This window comes from Mizuhopecten yessoensis, unplaced genomic scaffold (genome assembly GCF_002113885.1).
Source record: "Mizuhopecten yessoensis strain PY_sf001 unplaced genomic scaffold, ASM211388v2 scaffold2329, whole genome shotgun sequence".
Taxonomy (NCBI): domain Eukaryota; kingdom Metazoa; phylum Mollusca; class Bivalvia; order Pectinida; family Pectinidae; genus Mizuhopecten; species Mizuhopecten yessoensis.
In genome coordinates, this window is record NW_018404492.1 from 5,541,049 (window position 1) to 5,567,019 (window position 25,971).

Consider the following 25,971-nt stretch of genomic DNA (forward strand, 5'->3'; position numbering starts at 1 on the left):
TAGCTACTATTTTGTTATTTTCTGCGTTCATTTAACAAGAAGCCTACTCTACATGGCGTAAATTGATAACAACTGCTGGTAGGTGAGAGTTGTCGTTGCAAGGAAAATACAGAAATAAATGCTATACACGTTAAGTTGTAATATAGTGGAAACGTCAATTATATGCTGTCACACTCACTCTCTCTATCTCTCTCCTATACTCTCTCTTTACCATACTCTCACACTCACTCCCCTCTTTCCCATACTCCCAAACTCACTCGCTCCCACACTCACTCTTCCCTTTCCCCATACACACTTTCAATTAAAAATACGACCACCTTGAGAATGGAGTATCTAATCTTAGGTAACTTTTCACAGTAGATACCTCCAATATCAGAATACAACTGCCGAGGTAACAGTTGCCTATCAGAGCCGACCGTGTCATTATTTACACGTAACAATTTACAGTCGCTTCACGAAATAAAAGTGAGCTAAAACGCCAATCAGGGGTTAGGGGAGTTTTGATTACACATCAGCGCACAGTTGGGCACTTCCGTGTTTGAAACAACAACAACAGCAACGCTGGGAAATCGTACTGTTTTTATATCAAATAAAATCTATATTTATAACATTAAATATAATACTACAACAATATTCTAACGGTCGGTCATTTTAAAGGGAGACATTTGAGCGCGTTCTGAACAATTACAAATAAATTATTTTTTAAAATGGGAAAGAAAAACACTTAAATATGACTAATTGTCTACAAACATATGTTCCTATAGGGAACGCAATAATATTAACGAATTTTTATTCACTCTTTTCCAAGCTTTCGGGCTTAGCCCATCGTCAGGGATTAAATGTCACCGGACCTCTATGTCACATCCATCTTGACAAACATGATGAGTAACTATGGCGTTGATCATGAGGTCAACACAACACAATGACGTCATCATACCATGACCTCACACATTGTGACGTCATCATCATCACTTGGTATTGATACCATTGGGGAAAGCAGTGTTGAGTCTGTTAATCCAAAATACCTCAATCACAGCACACCCGCAAGTCCGATAGAGAATGACCTTTTCCAAGAAAGTGATGTGCCACCGATTTATCTCTATTCAGCTGGATGTCCGCCACATGTTCCTTTATCCTTTCCTTAAGTGTACGCTCCATCTCTCCAACATATTCAGATATGTCACATTTCAAACATGACAAACAATATATAACATTGCGGCTTTGACAGGACTGCCCATCTAGTGCCCTATATGTTGACTGGTAAGATGTATCAGTAGTTGTTTCTATGAGTCTATCACACACATCACAGTCGGGCGTACACGTATCCTTTGTTATCCGGAAACAGCGCTTCAACTTTCCACGCACCAATATGTCTGCTATGTTTTTGTCTCTCCTGTAGCTGACAATTGGTAAGTCCTTGAAGACAGCTTTCATTCTTTCTGACTTGTGCTGAAATCTCATGTGTCTCCGTAGAATTTCACTGATGTCTGGCAGCTGCTTAGAATACGTGACTACTAGTGGTACCCTCTGTATCTTACCCTTATTGCAGTTATTGTATCGTAGTAGGTCCTCTCTATTCATCTTGTCCATCTTTTGAAGTTGGCTCTCAATAACCATTCACGGATATCCTCTTTTCCTTAACACCGAATTAAGATTTTTTCTGTTTTTAATGTAGTCGTCTTCTTGTTGACAGATTCGCTTTAATCGAATACCCAACCCATATGGTACTATGGGTGAATAAAAAGTTCGTTTATACTAAAAGATGATATATTTTGGCTAATTCTAAGTTGAGTAAGACGGTAGGTAACACTTTATTATTTAATTATATATCAGGTAGACCAATTACAGTTAATCCCTCCCGACTACCGCTACTAATCCCTGTAATTATCGCTACCAGTATTGATTACTACCAGATCAACGGTCTACCGACTATCTCCTAAAGCGCATTAATATATTGATGAAGAACGCTTTATAGACTGCATAGTTTACGTGTAAATGGAATTTGTGCCTCCACCCCACCCCTTTTCACTTCAACACCGCCAAGATTTGCGTTGGGGTTCAATCTATTCACAGTGTCTTGGAAACAGTTGAGATCTCAACAGTTTAACCCTACAATGCTGAATAATGAAAGGAGAGGTATAAAGACACATTGGGACCTTGGAATCATTTATTTTAAAAGCGTAGATCTAGCTCCCATGGGGGCTGAGGTGATATGCCAAAAAGGGGAAGCTGGGTGATAAATATTAGAAGTCCTACTTCTCTAAACAACTTTGAGGCATGACGGTATGAACTGTCGCAAAATGTGTACTGTGTGTAATATGTAATAATATTTGTACAATATCTACATGGGACTGTAGCACGATATTTTCCTGTCTTATAAGTGTATAGCTACCAAAGGGTATGTATGCATGATACTTGTATCCCCTATAATGCATAGTTATAAGCTACCACATATGACTGTAGTATGATATTCGCCTCCCCTATAGTACATATATATATAGCTACCACAACGCATATAGCATGCTCTTTTCCTCCTCTATAGTACATAGCTACCACAGAAAAACTGTAGCACAATCATTGTCTCCTCTATTGTATATAGCTATCACAGGGGACTGTAATACGATCTTTGCCTCCTCAACGTCAGGAATATAAGTGCGAGTAAACAATTCATATTTTAAGGGTTTTCATACGCCCACCTTCCCTTCTGTTTCAACAGTTTGTTAGATCTACTTGGATTTCCAACCTTTGAATCCTAGCATCGCTGATGAGTCCTAGAAGGACAAAACAGCTGTATGACGCAGTGTATTTCCTGTTTGGCACACTTAATCTATTACTTAATTTTAAAGATGCAGAATGTGTTGGAAAAAATGTTTTAGGGGAATAGAGGTAGGGTATTGTTCTTCAAACAAGTTATGTGTAGGAACGAACAGAAGAACACGGCCGGGGAAAATTTTCTAAAGCACGTGATTTTATCGCTATCAGTAAATATACATAGAGTAGAGTCAACTAGCATGTGAAAATTTATCAATATTTTTTCATACTAGAGCTCCCTGTGAGGCGTATCATATCTTAATACACATATGTGAGTGAGGCTCATTCGTTACTACACTAGAGATGGCAATCACTGATAATGCCTTATTTTAAGGTAAGATAATAATAAAGATATTGCGTAACGGTAAAATTGGGATTTTGAAATAACCTCGTCTCAGTAGTTTCAGGAGATCTATCTATAGCGGGAACATTATTCATGACTTACAGGAAATGGACGCTGCACTTCCTTTTTAAGACATACATAGTTTGATGCTTATTCATATACACATTCATACCACGAGCATTCAAGATCTCAAAATGGTACATGCTGTTACACTAACAACAATGAAATAATTCTGTTTACATAAGAAAATTCAATCACATGTTTTTGTCTTGACGTATAAAACCTCGGTTTTACAATATTTAATGGAGTGGTGTAGTTGGCTAAACAGGTAGGTATTACTTATACACGAGTATCGACGTTTTCGTCTTCGATGGTTCGAGTCCTGCAAGCATCCCTTTTTTTCCTCAAACAATATCTTTTTGTACGACTCACATTTTGATATTGTACAAAGTGACTATTCGCTGTCAAACGGTTGTAATTTTAATAGAGGCATCTTATATGTAACATAAGTTACATTTGACTAATGCAAGGAATTTTATTTGACAAAGAATACCATTGAAGAACAGCGCCGGGGAAAATCTTCTAAAGCACGTGATTTTATCGCTATCAGTAAATATACATAGAGTAGAGTCTTGCATGTGAAAATTTATCAATATTTTTTTCATACTAGAGCTCTCTATGAGGCGTATCATATCTTAATACACATATGTGAGTGAGGCTCATTAGTTACCACACTAGAGATGGCAATCACAGATAATGCCTTATTTTAAGGTAAGATAATAATATAATGTTAAATTGTCGGATCAATTGTGAACATGTTTACTTTTCTTAACGGAAAACGGTGCCGTTAAGGGACCACAGAACCAAATCAAAAATAGATTGTGGGGTTTTCCCATTTGGGCAGAAGATTTGATGTAAGAAGGTGAATGCCTCTGGGCCTGCTGGTTGGATATTTAGGTGGCAGAAGTTTCAAAAAATTGTATGTGTGGGTTTAGCAATATATATTGATGTGAAATGTATATAAAAAGAAGAAAAAAATCAAGTTTGTTTTTGTCCGGGGGAGTATATTAAGTGTGTAATTTGTTGTATGTTTTGGTCAATTTTTGGTGCCGAATTCAATACAAAATGGCGGCCCCCATATAAAAAAGTTCAAATAGGTAGATTTTTTAAACTTCTTTTTTTTACAGGTGTTTGAGATGACATTCTTCAAAATGAGGGCGGGTGAACCAGTGTGGATAACCCCAATTAACCAGGACAGTGGTAAACGTTAACACTATCGTCTATGGAAAATCATTTGGGTCTAGGGTCACTTTAAGTATATAGCTACCACAAAGGAACGGTAGCACGATCATTGCCTCCCTTATAGTATATAGCTACCACAGATGATTGTAGTAAGATCCTTGCCTCCCTTATAGTATGAAGCTACCACAGGGGACTGTTGCATGAGCTGTCAGGAAACTATTGTACGATCCTTGTCGCCTCTAAATAGTACATAGCTACCGTAAAGGGGACTGTAGCACAGAATTGTTTTCACATGACCTTGGGCAGACGGACGTACGGGCGTAATGATGGACGATTGGGGGTAATAGGATCGTACCTATCTTCCAAATGCAGTTAAAAGGGAAAGATGTATAACGATAGAATACCGAAGGATGTCAAATATTAACAACAAAATTATAAAAAGAAAGTATTTCTAACATAAAAAAATATTAGTGCCCGAATGTTGATTTTTGTATAAACAGTTTGGAGTTGGGACGACAAATGAATAATAGATGATCGAGAGTTGTGTTCAGTTGAGTTGCGGAGTAAGGTTATTTAATGTTCTTTACATTAATACAGCTCTCCTAAATCTTATTGAATTACTTTTTTCGATAATTCAATGAGCTATTTTTTTTCTCCATATTTTACCATAATGTTGACCCTATTTTCCTGTTTTGGTTCGGTACCCGTCCATGATATTGCGTCTTAATCTTTTCTTTTGATCAGTGCATGTGTATTTGCATGGATATTTAACACCGATAATTTCGCGAAACCAATAACAAAAAGCAACATTGATATAATATGTGTAACAGGTCTCAATCAACAGAAAAGAAATATGTTGATATAGGTTAATCAGGACTTAATATGAACAAAGAAAATATTAACACGGAGACCCTTGAAAGTAGAACAGGAAGAAGACCAGGGTCCGGTTGTTCAAAACTATCGTTAAGCTAACGATGTCGTAAAATTTAACGAGTCGCTAACCGCTAATTCTGCGTTAATTAACGCGTGCGTTAAATCTGTTGTTCAGGTATTCCGGAAGGGTGAGCGTCCCCTGCTTCCACCAACGACACTCGTCATGTAAATCTAGGTCAAATCACAGATATCTGCTTCTAAAATGTGTACATGTAAATGTATTTACTATATCTTTCCCGTTTTCGGAGGAGATACTATGATCGATTCAAAGTAATGGCAATGAGATAAGGCAAAGTAATGAGAATATAAAAAAAACGTTGATATCCCTATTGCACAAAACATATTATAAGTTTAATATTGAAAATTGCTAAAATCTACATTATAAATCAATTCCATTTGTTGTGGGGAAACATGATTCTTTGCTTCTCTTCGATTGATTTTCGGAATCTAAGTGCACTATCATCGACGACCATTTCTGTCGGAGAAAATGCTATTCTGAAAGTAATATTTTGTTTGACATGTACAGACCAAAATATCAATATGCGGGAAATAGAATGTCTAAAACATTGCATCGCCATTCCCACCAACTTTCACAACTTAAATATCATCAAATAAACAATATCTATGCCAAGTTGCATGCTTATCCCAAAATGCCTTGTATGTACAATCAGCGCATAAACATTGGATATAGGCACAACACTTGATGAAATCAGGACCTGGAACTCACTTCAGCCACAGGTGCTGAACACATAGTATGTGATATATATGATATACAATAATAACAATAACTATCATATACTTATAGCATAAAAGGGCGTCCTGCACCTTTATTTCACTAAAGATAGAGAAGTATTTGAAATTGCTAAGTGTAGTGAATATGCATTTCATGTAAGTGTACTCAAATAAGTAAAATTGTAAATTTCAACTCAAAACATAATTTAGAAAGGAAGTTATTTAGAAAACAAAACACTTTTCATTTGAAAATAACCTAAAAGCACCCCCTGACTTAATCCTCTGTTTTTTATAAACGATCTTTAAGTGACGAATGGATTTCTGTCATTTTTCATTCTTTTATACATGTATATGCCTGTTTAGTTTACACATATTTCCAAAAACAGAAATGGATTTTTGTTTGTTTTTAAGCTCATTTTAAAAACAGCAAATTACATTTGTAATTTACCCAATCCCAAAAACTTACTTTCGGTCAAACTTTTACCTTAGTTTTTGCGCATGTCATACAATATAGGACATATTTGAACATACCGGGGCCCAAAAAGGGCCTTATAGACACTCATCCTTTAATGTTGTACAAATTACATTTCCAGGAGGCATTACTGAAGTGGAGAGCATAAATTTACTTGCAAGTATGCTCATTCATGTTTTCAAATGTTACAGTCTGTGTTACCAAAATGTTTAGAAATGTATCATTGGGTGGAGGTGACCGAATGGTAAAGTGTCTGACTGTCTACGATCGCTAGCACTCCACTCACAGGTACTAGCCTCGTCAGTTAATACACCTATAATATTAACGGTGTATTGACAGACGAAGCTAGTACCTGTACATGGGGGCAGTCGCCAGTTCGCCAAGCACTGGCCACATATCTGTATTTTTCTCCGGACACTACGGGTTTCCTCTACCACCAAAACCTGGCACGTCCTGAAATTGCCATAGCTGTTGATGGGGCGTAAAACACAAAGAAAGACCAATACGGATTGAGTGATTCTTCCTTGTCATTTTTATCGGGATTAGGGTCAAACATGTGATACATGGAAGTGATCTTGCGACATCGTTACAGAGGCAATTATATATTTGCCCTTTCCATCGGTCCGTCCACGCGACATATTGGTTTTATTTTGTGTTTAGATCCATCCCTTTAATATTAAAAGTCGAACAATCATATATATGTGAATACTGCACTAATGGTTTCGATCTATTGCAGGTCATTAATTATGACCTATATCTCACACTTCGCCAGCTTTACTTTTGTTAACATTTGTGTCTACTTCCATTTATTTAGTTAGACTTTGCTTTAAGCTCCATTTCAATCAAAACGGATGCATATATGTATGTTTTACAAACTTATTTTTAACAAGTTAATAAAAAAGCAGCAATTCATTGCTAGTGTTTAGGGTTTGCATTAATTTTTGGATCATTTATGATGCTATGCAAGATATAGTGCCGTTCAATATATTCCATTATATATGCTGTGCTCCCATCCATTCACGCTCTCTGCCCGATTAATTAAACTCACTAACGTTCTCCGTTTGAAGTGAGTGCGTTACCCCTTAAGTATCGACGATACTGCGCTCAATGGGATATGCTTTTGAATGGAACTCTCATAATTGTTTAAAATGTACATTTCAATCCTTTTGTGTGCCTTCAAAACGACAAAGAACTGGCATTTCACCTTTCCGTGTGATTTCTTTCTATTAATGATAAGTTATAAACAAAATTGTTTACACAACTGTGGAACAAGATTTTTTGCGACAACAGTCATGCTTTCTAAGGTTGCCAGTTTCGTCAAGCGAAAAATGTGACTCGAATGCCATTTAGGGAATGTTCGCCATAATTTGAATTTAACGTCTCTCTACGATAGGTTCCCGATTACTCTACAGTATGAAGGACAGATCCTACTACAGTTGTGGATGAAAAACCAATAACGTGTTAAGGTTCCTGCAGAGTTTGGTTTATAACAACTTCTTAGGTTTGGTAGGTTTATCTAAGGGATGCACAACATTACTGTAAATAGCAACAAAACAATTTCAACAACGAATAAAAATGTTGATTTGATTTTAATATCCGGAGGATTCAAGCACCTTGGTGACTAGGATGAAGCATAAAAAAGTGATGGAAGATGTCATAGACGTTCAAAGAAATTCTATGTTTTAGCATATACTGAATGAGCGATTATTAAAAATCCATGTTTCTTGTAACAATAAATAATTACTAAATACGCACGAACAACTGTTGATCATACAGTAGAGGATAAATCCATTTTATTTTGCAATGAGGTCAAACTTACTACAGTACATAACAAGTCTTAGGTTTGCAGCAAACCATTTCCGAGTGACATTTTCCCTAATTGTGTTTATCCTGAAAGCTATGGTCGAGTGACAGTATCTAAATACAATCAACGGCTCGTCATCCATTCGCCATATCCATCCAAAAAAAAATGCAAATGTGCCATTTTTTTCTTATATTGCTAAAATCGAGATATAAATTCAATTTCTTTTTAAAGTGCATTTTGTTTATCCAATGAAAATTCTATGCACCAGAAATTAAAAGCAATATTACTGTTATAAATTCTGAAAGATTCTTATAATACTGATTTAGACGGAGACAATGTATTTGAGCGCGCCCACGTGGCGTTTATCATATTCACGTATAATGTCATGTCCTCAAAATGGTTCGTTCTTTAGCACGTCCGATGAACTACAGATAATAAATTTCCAATAATTCGACGTGCCAGCGTTAGCACCAGATTCCCAAGTGAAGGTCTAGCATTAGGCAGGGCCTGAAAGCTTAATGATGATATAAAGCCATAGTTTATCTAATATATTTTCAAAGTACAGGCATTATATATTTTATACAGAGAAAAAATATTGTAATTTTGAAAATATGTCTTATCTCAAATGTCATTCTGAAAATTTAGTTAAAAGACTGCCACGCTGGTAAGACTGTCGCTCCACACCATTCTGGGCGATATGTCAGTCGCTGTCCATTACTTAACAGATTTCTAAACAATACACAGACAGCAAGGATACCAGACAAGGGCATGCTCATGCCATGTTTCACCATTGTAACGCAATGACCGTAATTATAGTCTTCCCTCCTAGGCTTCACGTCGGCCAATCGTATGTCGTATACATTCGCGCCGTTCTCAACTCCATCATATTGTAACGAAGTCATGGAATATTCGAATTTACCCAGCTCTCGCCTCTTCTTGAACAGTGGATTTATTGATAAATTTCACACAAATGAACTTCTTGTGCCATTTTTTATCCGTGAGGTAACAATAAAGACATGTCAACTCAGCGATGTGCAATTCTCAATAGCAACCCAATGTCGATAATTCAAGATAGTTATTTGTATTTTGAGTGCCAACGGATGTGTATCACAGAAACCGATTCGCTATAGTTTGTTAAGGTATGTCCCAAAAGAAGCAGTAATATGATGCAGAACAAACCTTGCGGCACAACAGGGCTAACCCACCAAGTGTATCCAGTGACTTTCCGGGGTATTTACCTGGATTGAAACCAGAACAAAAACGTTTAAGATCAACAAATGTAAGCTATACAAAACAATAGACAAACAGAGACACCACAAAAAGCTACAAAACGGTAGAGACGTAACAAGAATCTGAGAAAAATCGATTTAAGACAATTCGCTCCAACAAATGCTACATCATTTTAACGCACTGAAATGAAGGATATAAGAATAAAGCAAAGACTTACATGAAGACCATTGAAAAGGTACAAAGAAAAAAGACCAGGTGTTCCGAGAAGATAAGCGTCAAAACGTTTCGTTATAAAGACTTTAAATCAAACGTTGTCATGTCTTTGTGTTTTAAGGATATACGTTCCCGTTGCTAGAAATAGCCTAGAATGTAGTCTTGTCACATTCCAGGTGTACTATCACTAGTGTCGGGATTGGATGGTGTACTCCTGGTTTGTAGGACGATATATACAGACGTTCCAGGGCATTGTACGTCCGTGTGATCGCTGATTGCGTTCATTCCTGAAGTTTTATATTTTGCTGCAGTGGATAGATGGTTAGGTCGAGGAGGGGAGGGGAATGGCAGGGCAGGGGTGTCATAGAGTTCGTACTTAAATGTCATCCATTTTATATCACAGTTCCATTTATAGTATTGCCGTTTTCAATTCTCCGCTGTCTGTAAGCAAATCTTGTGTAAGTAAGGAAAAGCTTCAAAGTGTGTTGGAGCTATTTTGTAGAGTTGAGCTTCAGTTGGAAGGATTCATATTAGGATGTATATAACTCAGTTGGCAGTCATGACTGGCAGCGGTTGAAGTTGTTTGAGAGAATCTTCTGGAAAATACGGAATCTCTGCAGTTGATAACCGTTTGGTATACACATTTTCTGAGCGTCGAGCAGAATTGACAGTACATACACCATCATAACATGGAGACTCATCCGACAGGATCCAGGTCGTTGTCTCCGTGCTGGACTGGGCTGATGAGGCTGTTTAGGCGTCTCCTGATTTCTATATACTTGCATCTACAGAAGCTGTTTTGATGGGCTTGACATCCCATGCTATTCCAAGGGCGAATTTGCCTTATATCTGTAGCTGCTCTGAGCCTATGTAAAGGTATGGTCAAAGTAGATTTAACATCTAAGGATGCAATTCAAGTGAACTGTTTCTCGTCTGTTAGCCTCTCTCAAGACATCTTCCAAGATGGTAGGAAACAAAAATACTTAGGCTAGAGGAGTTAAGCCTCTGGAGAGGACATTTGTAAATGTTGTATGACAGATGACACTAAACAGCAATGCTTCCAATGTATTGGTCAAGATGGGCGTAATTTAGTTACTCCACTGTGGCTCTTGTTACAAACCTGGTGCCTTTGGTTTTTGTATAATGGTGCTATAGTACCTTCTTTAGACTACTCGGGATATTTCAGGTCGCTATGATGCCAGCCATTGTCTCAGTGGTGATATCCACAGTTATTTCCTCTTTTGCCATGGTGATGGTTGCCGAGCCATTGGCATCCTCTGCCGTCTTCCTATTAAGCTTGCAGATAGCTTACAGTTCATCTTTGCAGGATAATGGTATACCAGTTATGAGTCGTATCCACCTATAAATGTAATAGATTTCAGCCTGGCATGCTGTACAAAGTGTCTATCGAAGAATGGGTTGACAGCCGGCACTGATAGATTACTGGAGTGTCTGAACCATCTTTTTATGGCATATAGTGGTATATCTCTGTGACGCTCTATGTACCTGTATTCCAGGATGGTTGTCAGTCTATGTATATATAGACTTTTTATGTCTGGGTGTCTTCTACTCTGATACGGCTTCTTAGTCTAGACCTGGCTATCTGCCAGAGGCTACTAGTTAGGATTTGTTTGGGTTATCCGGCTCACCATTGTGCTTTCACTCCAATGGGAGCATCGCTTTGCTCCGATGGCTGCAGTCATGTCACTGTTCCAACTTTGCATACTTGTGGATCTCTTTAGTCACCTGCTTTGAACGGGACCTTTGATAATGAGCTTCAATGTTCGAGTCAGCAGATTGTTTATGTCTTGTACCGCCTTTTCTTCTAGGAATTTGCAACTGGAGAATCCCCCCTACCCCCAACCCCTCAGAAACGAGTGCATCTTCTGTCTTGGTTTTTTTTCGCCAATCCTTCTTTTTTCTCACTTTTGTCGGTCTTTCCACGTATACGTATCTTCACCAGGTAGTGCTTTGAGTAGTCAAATGTTATGTTGTAAAGGATCTGTAGCAGCTCCGTGACTATCTCTCTCCTCTTGGAATGTATGAAGTAGTCGATCTCATAGAGCCTTTGCCGTTGGGGTGGATTAATGTTTTCCCTGCCTGTTTTTCTCTCGACACAGCTCGTCAACAAATCATCCTAAAGTCTTCTCTATCCGATGTGTAGAGATGTGCTTGCTGTCTAAGAAGTATCCATAGCCACGTCTCCATTTAAATGGCATTAAACAGAGGCTACGATATGCTTGTTTTCTGTGGTAAACTCCACTGGGACGAATGTTATTGTCAATGTCTTTCCTCCATATTAAGAGGCATCTGGGCTGGTGTTATCGGGTTGTCACTGTTCACCTTTTTGACTGTTTATATACTATTGTATTTATTATGCGCGTCATCTAAAGGTCAAGTTTATTATCGGATAGCCAGTGTTTATAACATAGCATCAAAGATTAATCATCTTGTTACCGATGAGGTCTTTCATAGCATTTCCTGCAATCTTTGTGTTCTTGAAGATAAATGTTGCCAAGTTGATCTTGATTTAATTTTGATTTTAACATATTTTATTTGCAAAAATACCAAAGGGATTAGACACAAGTTATAAAACATAAAGTTCGCCTTAATTCTCTCTTAAAACAATAATGATGAAATATACATATGGCTGCAAAGTAGAAAATATTGATGACTGTAAATTTAGATGACTCAATAGGAAACATGAATAAGATAAAATGTACAATATACAAATCTTATAGATTTTTTTGTATTGAATGTAACCTTTCATGTCTCAGTAATCTGTATATAACATAAACATACGCTGTAACAATACTATAAACAATCTATAGTGTATATTTTCATATTGAAACTTCTGTCAATGATACATATCATATAGTCGCTAAAATAATATAAAATTTAATAATTTAAGATTAGCTTTGAAATCAACCTGCATGTGTCAACACCGTATACGTAGCAGCTTGGTGATCTTGGATTTCTCAATTTGGAGACCCTGCGGCCATTTTAGAGCTTGTTAAACAAAACCTTTGGTGAGTTGAGCACCCCGCAATTAATGTCACTAAATATCGTATGCCATAATAAACACGATTTACCTTTGGGGTTAAGACAATGTTAATGACCAAGTCAAAATGCATCATACACTCTTTCTATGTGAAGGTAGCAAAACAAATATCATGATCGAAAAACGTTTAACGTATGTCGTACTTTTTTCATCAATGGAAAAGATTGTCGTTCACGCGTGAAAGTTTCCCCCATTTTGACAGTTTTTCCCATGTGAGAAACGCGCCTTTTTTTAATAGAAAATGTCTTTTTGATTTTTATAAAATTGAAATGTTGATTCCCGGATGAAAAAGATAACGTTATCGATTTTTTGTCTGTTATGATACGGCTGGTACTGCATGGGGTCTATTGTGATATGGTGTAGGGTTATATAAATATTTCTGAAAAAAAATCTTTAATATTCAGAGAATTTTCTTATTCAAAACAACATATACTTCAGCATATGAAAACGGTGGTAATTTCTCCCTGACCGTTTTACTTTATTTTAATTGCACAATGAATTGTATGTCAAATAGCAACAGAAAATGTAGATATATTTATACAAAAAGGGGACATAACTGTTGGTAGTCAAACCATAGCCGAATCCGTCTCTTTTATTAGTCACTAACTCCTCCTACTTTCGATTTACTGAGTGATGCATATGGACAAAGGTATTCATTTTTTGTTCTTCTAGTAAGTTAATGATAAATACTGTTTGGTGTTTCACCATTGACTGCCTGTGGCAGGTTACCATATAGTTTACGTGGAATAACTGACTATCTCTTTAAAAGATAAAATGGATTTTTTACAGTTATTTCGGACTATAACAAATCATGTGGTGGTGTTTTTACCACAACCTGCTGGTCTGTAAGTAAATGCTTAAATTTCATTATATTGAGATCTCCAAAAATTGCTGTATTTCAGATTTGATCAATTCAATTTTTTTAATGATGCACTGATCTTGAGATTTGTGCATTGAATTTGATCCTGAGATTTATACATTGGGTATCTGATCTGGCCGCTGACATGTGTATCATGGACCCTGTCGCAGAGATACATTTCTATGGCTGGTGGGCATTAGTCTACATACAGAAACAGTTCAGTGTAAGTATATGCTTATTATTTATTTTACTTCACCATGTACAAAATGAATGTATTTTCAGGAACAGATCCCTCTCCTTTTTAAATCAATTATTGTTATAATATCTTTACCAAGTTTTAAACTATATATTATTATATTTTGTAAATACATGTATATAGATCTATAATATCTCGGATGAAATATAGCAACATATATTGCATATATATAAATACACTAGCCAAACTGTAATATCAATCCAGCAACTTTCGTTCCCTATAGCTGTTAAACCAGATTAATTACTGGATATATTTTGGGACAGAGCATGATAAATCTGTACCCTTAAGCACTGTTTGTGATTGTGGGATAAAAAGATGAGTGATTGCTGAATGATTATCCCTTACTAATGGTGCTGATTTGAATACCTTTGTTCATCATTTTATGGCATTGATTATATTTTAGAATTATTCAGAATGGATGTTATTTCTGAGTAAACTTGGAGACCCTCGTTATGCATTCCTCATATACTTTCCTGTGGCCTTCTGCCTTAGCCGATCACGTGGAACACAGGTGTTGTGGGTAGCCTGTAGTGCTGAGTGGCTGAATGCTGTATTAAAACTGTAAGACTTTTATTTGTTATGTAATATCCAATACAGTAACACGTCACTAACAGAAATATGCTAGATATCATTGAGTTAGAGCTACATATCATTCAAAACTAAACTATTACAATATGTTTAGATATTTGGTTGATTCAATGCTATATGAATAATCATTACTATATCTTACTTCCTTCAAAACAATGAACCAAGATGTCTGCGCTCCTAAATTCCTAATTGTGACATTTTGTGCTACCATTATTGTAGCTTTGGAATTACTACAAACTTTAACCTTGTATAAGAGAAGGATATGGTCCCCTTTGGGTAAAGGAATGAGGCCCAAGCTTGAAAAGATGATTGATAATCTCAAAAGACAATTTAAATACTTAAGTACATCTGATTGGGGTTATATCGTATTTGACACAGAGCATCCCTGGACAGATGGGCAGGATCCAAATTAAGAAATAAGAATGATCTCTTCAAGCTTAGCAATTGTATATATGGTTATAGGTTTGGAATCTCAATAGTTTCCATGTTGTGATTAAAGGGGCTGGTCGGGGGAAGGAATACAAAATAAATGGGTCTAAATGCGTTCTCTGGCCTTCCAAAAGTTATAGCACGGCAATATGATGGTCAAGTTCTGCTTGCAATGTCCAGTTTTGACCACTGAAATCTCGGGGAAGCCCCGCGTAAATTTAACGCATATCTATTTATATATGTCACGTGGTTGTTTCGAAAGTTAGGAAGTGAAGATAACAACAATAGCAAGCCGTCATGTGCCATGTGGGACTCAACTAGCAGACAAGACAGCAATACTATACGTAAATAATCGTTTTCGAAGGTCATGTATGATGCAAGTGTAGTATTCCTACCTATGTGTTGTTGTTATATATAACGGTATTGATACCTCGTGCCTGTCATGACTTTTGCATGCATCATTTGGCCTTGTTGATGACGCGCGTTCGGTAAAATTACATCACTGATCTGGGTCAATTGAGAGTTTTAGACTGTCGGTGACGATTTAGGATTTCTTTAATATAATTACATTTTTTACACTTATGGAGTGAATTTCAGCAAAATTTGAATCGGTATATTTCATAAGAAGGTATTTTAAATGTGTATGTCATTTTAGCAAATATGACATTTTTTCCCCGACCAGCCCCTTTAAGGAAGTACAAGTACCAAGGGGTGAGGCAAGACCCCAGGCCAATCCTATAAGCAGTAGTGTATTCTTCTCTACCTGCACTGTAATGGTATATATGGTTATATGGGTGGATCTAAACCGTTTACATGATATGACCCAGTGATTAAAACAGAAGGATGGAACCGGATCCCTTGGCGAACACCATAAGTACAAATTTATTTGTCTCCTCAAATCCAGCAATATTGTGTGTATGGTAACTAATTTGCCTAGGGACAAAGTCTCTGGAGGCAGGGCACGACCCTATGGCAATCCTGTTAGCATGGATGCATTCATCTTTTCATGCCCACTGTAAGTGTATGTAGTTATTATATGGTTGGGATCTTAATGATCGTTAATAGTACAGCTTGACACCCAATATTTTTCTTTTAGGTCTCCATCATTCAGACCCATGGGGCTGCACCATTTTCGTTCATACAAAATATGGTCAACTTGACCTAGTGCTGTTTCAAACCAAATATGGTTTCATTCTGTGAAGTTTTTCAGGAACAGGATGATTCTGAAGCAAAAATACACATGCAAGGTTCTGCCCCTCTGCTCACTGGAGATAAGCGATGTTATGATATGCCAAGAGTGTATCACGATATATTGCAATACAGAATGAATATATTGCGATACGTATCCCGATATATTGTCATAGGAAAGATGAGCTCGATTTTATAATAAGTTGTTGTCAGAATGTTATCACACTTATATCATATATAATATGGATCACATGGATTTAAGATTTTTGTCAAACCAACCATCGATTACAAAGTCTGAACTAATTCCCACCACTATAAAAGTCTGTTTTATGCTTATTGGCATATCTGTTAGAATTTGTAGTAATTTGCAAAGTTAAAACACCAAGTAGAATGAGATACATAAAAATAAGGGTTTTTTTCATCTCTGTATTATGGTACGATATGATATATCCGTGTTTTGCGATACACCTGTTTTCCGATATATTGTGACATCCTTACTGGAAATACACAACCTTGATTTTATCAAAAAGTGATCATCTTGCCCCGGCAATGTTTAATACCAAATATGGTAGCAATCTGTGTGTCATTCAGTAGGGGTAGGTTTTTGAAGATGAAATTGCATGTCTAATTTTAAATATATCAGGCCCACCTTATGCCATGCCCCTTTGGCCCCAGAGGTCATACAAACTTCATTTATGCAAAATAAGATAAGCATAGGATATTTCCTTTGGTACATGTACGAAACAGGGAAACAATATTTCAGTTTAAACCTGGCATATTGTGCTGAATGTAAGAGAGTATTGAGCAAAGTTCACATAAACTGCATCATCATTTACCTGTTTTGTATGAGGCTTACCTCACTATACTGTATGCATACTTATGTTTAGAAATAATCCACCTGTCGCAGTCTTAAAATTTGATATGGACTCACTTTGGCTTTAATAAGGGTATTTCACCTGCCACAATATTGACAAGTGTGGTCATCTGCACAGCTGATATTAATGTACGTGTCATTTTTTCAAGTATCCTTCATGGTGATCGGCCATACTGGTGGGTTGGGGAGACTTACAAGTACAAAGAAAAGGCAGAATTGGAGACTATGCTACCTACACAATATAACCTTACCTGTGAAACAGGACCAGGTATGTACTCGCTATTTCCTCAACTGTGAAACAGGACCAGGTATGTATCTACCATTTCCTCAACCCTGAAACGGTACCAGGTTTTTACTCAATATTACCCATGAAACATGACCAGGTTTGTACCTAATATTACCTGTGGAATAGGACCAGGTTTGTACTCAATATTACCTGTGAAAAGGACCAGGTTTGTATCCCAATATTACCTGTGAAAAGGACCAGGTTTGTACCCAATATTACCTGTGAAACAGGACCAGGTTTGAACTCCAATATCATCTTTGGAATGGGACCAGGTATGAACTGAATATTTTCTTACCTGTGAAACAGGACCAGGTAAGTGCTGAATGCATTATATCATCTGATCTTTGAAAAAACAGGACCTGGTGTTTAATGAATAGAATTACTTTACCATTGCAACAGGACTTCGTATGTCCAATGTCCATAATAAACTTCCAATGTCTGTGAAACAGGACAAGGTATGTAGTCAATACTGTATTCTTTCTGCTGGAGGAAACGGGAATATGGATAGTGCTTGATTTTCAGTTCCTGATTGTTGGGAATCTTGTGTTACTTAAAACTGTTCCTTTGTTGTATTGTATTCATCGATTTATTGTGGCTGGAAAATAACACTTACAAAAATGACTATCAAAACAGTACATATTTTTAAGGATTCACACTTCGATCAACTTTTGATTGTTACAAAATGTGCAATATAACTACATGCAAAATTTGAAAAGTTATCGTCATATTTACTGTTGTGTAAGCACATCGATACTGTGATACAAATCATTTATACAAGGAATGGAATTATTTCTTATGAAATATTCAGTATATGTACAAGTTTAAATAAATATATAACAATATTGACAGTGTCATGATGCAATCTCCGATAAATTATCAGATTACTTGTTATTTTTCACGAGATGCCAGAAATGTTTCTAAAAAGTTTTAAAATACCTTGGAGGGTTTCCTTATTCCAGAAACTTATCTGGAAATATATACTAAACTGGAAATTGCAATATGCTAATAGTCAACTACACCTATTCAAGTCCCGTGGTTTAATACTTGTGTCTTTTAGGAAGTCCTTCAGGCCATGCCATGGTGACATCAGCAGTGTTCTTTGTCCTTGTAAAGGGCATATTGGATTCCAGACAGAAACACCAAAGGTAAATGGTTGCTACCTAAGCTTGTCTTGCTGTGCTGGTGTTAGATTGGTCATCAGTCATATTCGAAATTGATAAATTCTAGTTGGTTAACGAGTGGTAACTATAGTTTTTGGATAAAAGAAGGACGACATTTACTACCAATTTGTAGTATCTATTCTTTAAATTTTTACAATTGGTCACCTTATACTGTGAAGATTTAAATTTTGACAGCAGTACTCTTTCGTGAAATGATTTGTTGCAGTGTGAATTTTGCTTTGTTTCAGCAGAATCATGCAGGCTGCTTTATGGACAAGTTTTGCTGCAATTATTCTGGCAGTGGATATTTCACGTGTTTTCATAGCGACTCATTTCCCCCATCAAGTCATTATGGGTACTTTGATAGGTAGGTTCCGTTAGTTTCATTCATGGACCGAGTGCTGAATTTTTGAATAACAAAGCCAATATTTAATAATCTTGTCACACATGAATCAAAAGTGTTGGAGCTTGGCAGTAATAGAATAACAAGCTTTAAACTTTTTCAAAGATAACTACTAATTATGATTCCTATTGAACCGTTAATTGGCATGTGTCATGTGGGATATGCCTGATTAGACTGTAATGCGATTATTGGTTTTAAGTAGAGAGTTTTAATAACGTGGTTTAAATCTGTTTTCAACATTTTACAGGAATAGGGATAGGAGCAATCATTAATATGGATGTTGTTGCTAGCCTCCGTAGCAAACATTACCTGCTGGGAACAATGGTGGCTGTGGGAGGATGCATGCTGACGTACTATGCCCTGTTGTCGCTAGGTTACGACCCCTTGTGGTCTATTCCAATGGCCCACAAGTGGTGTGCTACATCCACCTGGGTCCACCCCGACACCTCGCTGTTCTTTGCCGTCATCAGGGACATCTCCTGTCTGGCAGGTTGGTACAGAGTGTAAATCCAAGGTGTTAATTTATATTTGTGGCAACAGTAATCATTTTCTTAATGTAAATGGATTATAATGTGTGTGATTCTCACAGACGGCAAGGATGCATGTTCTGACTTGTAACAAATTTGTCCATTCCTTAAATGTCATTTTTTTTTTATTGCAGGATTTGGATTCAGTGTATACATCTTTGAAAAAAAATCATCTGAAGAAAAACCAGGTTCAGTTCACATCATGTCAAAAATTTTGCAGATTGTTTCAAGCTTGTGTGTGACTCTGATGTCGGAAAATATCAAGCTGCCTAGGGACTCTGATGCAATATTTTATGGAGCAGCTTTTATCAAATTCTTCTTGATGGTGTTGGTCCTTGTGGTCCAAATACCTGCCGTTTTTGACAGATGTGCTTCAAAATCCAACTGCACCAAGAAGAAGAACTCTTGAGGAAAACATCTTAAAATTGTCAGAAATGGCAAATTTCCATTTGTTTAAATATTTTATGTATGTTTTAGTCGTAGCAAATATTGACTTTCAAATCACTTTGACATGTATTGGATACTGTTAATGTTGGTGTTCATTTTTTTCACAATTTTTGGGTTCTTTTTATTTACTGTGGCAGTGATATACAGAGCTTAAATATTGTGACAAGTTTTACACAATGCCAGTGAATTAATGGCATTTACTACTTTTTTCATTGTATTTATTTATTGTTGTTGGTTTGTATACATGGTAAATGTGGATTTTGCTTTACGGGACCAATAAATCGCAGGACGAAAAGCAACAAGTGAGTGATCATTTATTATTTACAAGGCAATGTATTGTGAGGAAACCCATAGTCCCCCACCAATATCAATTTTGTTATTTGCCAAACTGTACACAATCCTTTATTTCTCAGGGTCATCTGAGTTGGAAAGAAAGATACAGTGCTTATAAAATCAAAGTTTTGCTTTCTACACAAACAATGTATCTATTCAATATGTCGCAACGTTTCAAGACCGACTGGTCCCTTTGTCAATCCATGACTCCTAATTTGCCAACAATGCTGATACACATATTGAAGTACATTAAAGACATTTTAAATTTATAAATACTCAATTGTTTTGCTGCAAACAAAGTGATGATTGTAATATGGACAAATTTGTTTTTATGATTCGAGTCATACATGTAGGTAGGTTGCAGTGACTGACATTCCTGTTTCAATGATAATGCTAGATGTCAAAAAATAGGTCATATTGACCTACTTTAAGTATGAAACATTCTGCCCCCTCGAGAGGTACCTGCATGTCACATTTGGTAGCTCTATGTGAAATAGTATACACACACCCCAAACCAACAGGTTTAACTCATTCACCCCTGAACTTTCATAATGAACTATTCCAACTTTTGCATTGTAAGCATTCAAATATGTCTTTAGGGGTGAATGAGTTAATGACTGAGGTCGGAGGTCTAAATATGTGTTACAGCAACCTTTTTACTGTATGTGAAACTTCACTATTTTAGTAAGAACATGAATACCAAATTTGGTAAATGGAATAGTACATGACAAGAAATAGAGAAGATTGTCTAAAGACAGAGTGTAAACCTTCATGACTATCGATGGGAGACTACAAAGCAGCAAAGAATATGTCATACCATTTCTCCTTCCATGTATATACACTGTACAAATTATCATATAGCATATACATTTAAAATATTGATGGCCATTTACTCAAAACAAATATACATACATCCTACATTATGGCCTCTGATGTACATACATAGGTTTTAACTGTACCCTAAGGCCAACTACTTATAAAGGATAAACCATGAACATGTAACAAATGTACTGTGTAACTCTATGTACAAAATATGTATACATGTACATATATAAAAATGGCTGCTTCAATGGCATTCCACTTCCCTAACGAAGAATATACCAAAATGAAGCATTAAAGTATCTGAGGTGGTCCTCTATTCATGATTACAATGTACATTACTCAAATAACTATCACACTGTCTAGCACCATGATGGAGAACGAAGGAAGAAATTGAAACTTCTATAATTGGAATATAGGAATATATTCTATATATCGATAGGAAGAGAATGAACTTAGATGTATATCATAAAAGAATTCCCAAAAAGTTGCCATTCCATTGGATATCTATAAACTTGACGGGGAAAAAATCCTTTAAAAAGCAACTTTTCTCATTCCTTTTATCTATGAACACAGATTTTCAGCGAAAATGATCATTCTTGTCCATCGCAGATCTATGAGTCTATTATTTTATCTATTATTCTATTATGTTCAATCAATCCACTCTGAATTAAACAGTGAACACATATACAATTGTATCATAACTGTCAAACCAAAAACACTTCCCATTGTAGGAACTTGTCACACAGCAAACCTCTTATTTACATTAAATCTGTGTAGGAACAAATACTGTAATTTCTTACTAATGGTTCCATATTATAGCTCAAAATTGTACTTACATCCTTAACCCTTTCACCACTGTAGACCATAATGGACTCATCCAGATCAATGCATGGTAGAGTCTACTAAAGTTACATAGGGTTGAAAGAGTAATAATCTCTAAACTTTTGTTCATGTTTTACAACACAGTTTAAGTGCAATTTTATATCAGATTCATCATTTTAAAAACAGATTTACCATACATATTCACCGATACTTTCAATTCATAAAATATGTGGCATTTGTTTGATAATGCAGAATAACTTTGAAGGAAACTCCATATCAATTTCTTACCTTAACAAAGTCCACTAACGGCCATAAATGTTATTCATTAGAAAACAGCCAAAAGGTCCTACACCTGTTCATTTTGCATAGAAACTAATAGGATATAGTTTTCCAAATTATTCATGGTTTTACTTAGACATGTTACACAGGAATCATAGGTATCATACATCAAAATATAATCAATCACTTTGAATTTAAAGCAAAATAATGCAATTTTTCTTTTGAGTACAAGTAGCAACAAAAATTAAATAACATTTCATGTCATGTATATTAAGCTAAAAAATATTGATAGTGCAATACACAATCAGTTAGGAGTTCATTCCAACTGTCCATTTGTTCAAACTTTAAAACTCAGTTACCAGTATTTTACCAAGATGTAATCCAACCTCGGAATGCAAGTCAAAAGGAAGTACAATATTGCACACATCCACAATGTCTTCAACTAACTTCTTCCATGATCCACATGTATACATATACTGGCCTTGATTTTTTTGTAAATGCAATTTAATTAGCATTCAAAAGCAACAATATTAAGACTTTAGTTGAGGGCCAGTTTTTGTAATTCCCATACTGGCTATATTTCCCTATTAAGTGGGGGGGGGGCCTCTTCCATTTGGCTTTAAAAATACTACAATAAAAACTTTCCTATATCCAGATTCCTGTCATTGAAAAATGTGAAGGTATTTCATTTTTTACTTTAAAAACAAATACTAAGTTCAAAATTTTGCATACAAATTACAATAGTAGTCCCAACTATATCTGTACATTTGATAGTGATTTTGTACATGTAACACTAGATGCATGAAGTGGATTGGCAGGAAATATTTTGATCGGTAAGTCCCAGACCATTGTTTCGACGTTCAGTGTCGGAGGACCTCTCCAGGAAGCACTTTCATCAGGATTGCTGGGCCGCTCCGACTCCGGAATGGGAACACAGGATGTGACAAACTCGAAGTGTAAACGCCATCTCAAACACACTGAAATGTATAAAGGATCAACATCTTCACGTTACGCTTATGGGAAATTTAGAGAAAACCAGGAAAAATAAATAACAGGTCTAATAAACTTGTATCACCAATCCCTACCAATGTTTATAATGAAGGCTGTGAGGTGTAGTTAGATGTTGATATGGCAAACCCCGAAGGGGCCCCCAACCCCTACCAACGTCTGTAGAGAAAGCTGTGGGAAATACTAAGATGTGGATTTGGTGAGCCCTCAGGGAGCTCTCACCCTTAACTATGTCAGAAATGAAGGCTCAGTAATGAAGACTTGGGTAGCTGTGAGGGGTACTGGGATGTTGATATGGTGAGCCCTGAGGGAGACCCAACCTTAACCTATGTCAGTTATGAAGGCTGGGGTAGATGTTAGGGATACTGGGATATTGATGTGGTGAGCACCAATGGGAGCCCCCAACCCTTACCTATGTCAGTTATGAAGGCTGGGGTAGATGTTAGGGATACTGGGATATTGATGTGGTGAGCACCAATGGGAGCCCCCCACCCTTACCTATGTCAGTTATGAAGGCTGGGGAAGCTGTTAAGGATACTGGGATGTTGATGTGGTGAGCCCAAAAGGAACCCTCAGCCCTTACCTGTGTCAGTAATGAAGGCTGGGGTAGCTGGTAGGGTCACTGGGATGTTGATGTGGTGAGCCCTGAGAAAGCCCCCACCCTAACCTATGTCAGTAATGAAGGCTGGGGTAGCTGTGAGGGGTACTGGGATGTTGATATGGTGAGCCCACTAGGGAGCCCCCAACCATACCTATGTCAGTAATGAAGGCTGGGGTAGCCGTGAGGGGTACTGGGATGTTGATATGGTGAGCCCACTAGGGAGCCCCCACCCTTACCTATGTCAGTAATGAAGGCTGGGTTGGCTGTGAGGGGTACTGGGATGTTGATATGGTGAGCCCACTAGGGAGCCCCCACCCTTACCTATGTCAGTAATGAAGGCTGGGTTGGCTGTGAGGGGTACTGGGATGTTGATATGGTGAGCCCACTAGGGAGCCCCCACCCTTACCTATGTCAGTAATGAAGGCTGGGTTGGCTGTGAGGGGTACTGGGATGTTGATATGGTGAGCCCACTAGGGAGCCCCCACCCTTACCTATGTCAGTAATGAAGGCTGGGTTGGCTGTGAGGGGTACTGGGATGTTGATATGGTGAGCCCACTAGGGAGCCCCCACCCTTACCTATGTCAGTAATGAAGGCTGGGTTGGCTGTGAGGGGTACTGGGATGTTGATATGGTGAGCCCACTAGGGAGCCCCCACCCTTACCTATGTCAGTAATGAAGGCTGGGTTGGCTGTGAGGGGTACTGGGATGTTGATATGGTGAGCCCACTAGGGAGCCCCCACCCTTACCTATGTCAGTAATGAAGGCTGGGTTGGCTGTGAGGGGTACTGGGATGTTGATATGGTGAGCCCACTAGGGAGCCCCCACCCTTACCTATGTCAGTAATGAAGGCTGGGTTGGCTGTGAGGGGTACTGGGATGTTGATATGGTGAGCCCACTAGGGAGCCCCCACCCTTACCTATGTCAGTAATGAAGGCTGGGTTGGCTGTGAGGGGTACTGGGATGTTGATATGGTGAGCCCACTAGGGAGCCCCCACCCTTACCTATGTCAGTAATGAAGGCTGGGTTGGCTGTGAGGGGTACTGGGATGTTGATATGGTGAGCCCACTAGGGAGCCCCCACCCTTACCTATGTCAGTAATGAAGGCTGGGTTGGCTGTGAGGGGTACTGGGATGTTGATATGGTGAGCCCACTAGGGAGCCCCCACCCTTACCTATGTCAGTAATGAAGGCTGGGTTGGCTGTGAGGGGTACTGGGATGTTGATATGGTGAGCCCACTAGGGAGCCCCCACCCTTACCTATGTCAGTAATGAAGGCTGGGTTGGCTGTGAGGGGTACTGGGATGTTGATATGGTGAGCCCACTAGGGAGCCCCCACCCTTACCTATGTCAGTAATGAAGGCTGGGTTGGCTGTGAGGGGTACTGGGATGTTGATATGGTGAGCCCACTAGGGAGCCCCCACCCTTACCTATGTCAGTAATGAAGGCTGGGTTGGCTGTGAGGGGTACTGGGATGTTGATATGGTGAGCCCACTAGGGAGCCCCCACCCTTACCTATGTCAGTAATGAAGGCTGGGTTGGCTGTGAGGGGTACTGGGATGTTGATATGGTGAGCCCACTAGGGAGCCCCCACCCTTACCTATGTCAGTAATGAAGGCTGGGTTGGCTGTGAGGGGTACTGGGATGTTGATATGGTGAGCCCACTAGGGAGCCCCCACCCTTACCTATGTCAGTAATGAAGGCTGGGTTGGCTGTGAGGGGTACTGGGATGTTGATATGGTGAGCCCACTAGGGAGCCCCCACCCTTACCTATGTCAGTAATGAAGGCTGGGTTGGCTGTGAGGGGTACTGGGATGTTGATATGGTGAGCCCACTAGGGAGCCCCCACCCTTACCTATGTCAGTAATGAAGGCTGGGTTGGCTGTGAGGGGTACTGGGATGTTGATATGGTGAGCCCACTAGGGAGCCCCCACCCTTACCTATGTCAGTAATGAAGGCTGGGTTTGCTGTGAGGGGTACTGGGATGTTGATATGGTGAGCCCACTAGGGAGCCCCCAACCATACCTATGTCAGTAATGAAGGCTGGGGTAGCTGTAAGGGGTACTGGGATGTTGATATGGCGAGCCCACTAGGGAGCCCCAACCTTACCTATGTCAGTAATGAAGGCTGGGGTAGCTGTGAGGGGTACTGGGATGTTGATGTGGTGAGCCCACTAGGGAGCCCCCACCCTAACCTATGTCAGTAATGAAGGCTGGGGTAGCTGTGTGGGGTACTGGGATGTTGATGTGGTG

General features: G+C 38.2%; 2 protein-coding genes across 3 annotated transcripts in view; one reads left to right on the top strand and one right to left on the bottom strand.

Annotated features, from left to right (window-relative positions):
* The first annotated feature begins 13,430 nt into the window (after positions 1-13,430).
* Positions 13,431-20,157, top strand: LOC110445661 (glucose-6-phosphatase 3-like). 2 transcript variants are annotated; one of them, XM_021490389.1, is made up of 8 exons: positions 13,431-13,490; positions 13,744-13,923; positions 14,360-14,517; positions 17,185-17,303; positions 18,379-18,466; positions 18,730-18,848; positions 19,132-19,374; positions 19,546-20,157. In XM_021490389.1, exons 2-8 carry the CDS (start codon positions 13,846-13,848, stop codon positions 19,818-19,820), a joined length of 1,080 nt encoding a protein of 359 aa, XP_021346064.1. In that variant the 5' UTR covers positions 13,431-13,490; positions 13,744-13,845; the 3' UTR covers positions 19,821-20,157. The 2 variants fall into 2 exon arrangements, with proteins under 2 accessions (XP_021346064.1, XP_021346065.1); XM_021490390.1 differs by having other exon boundaries at positions 18,733-18,848.
* The window catches only part of LOC110445660 (RAB6A-GEF complex partner protein 2-like), a 13,918-nt gene continuing 8,102 nt past the window's right edge, over positions 20,156-25,971 (bottom strand). Inside the window, exon 9 of the mRNA XM_021490388.1 lies at positions 20,156-23,091. Coding sequence (XP_021346063.1) covers positions 22,868-23,091 — 224 coding nt within the window. The 3' untranslated portion in view covers positions 20,156-22,867. The remainder of the gene's footprint in view (positions 23,092-25,971) is intronic.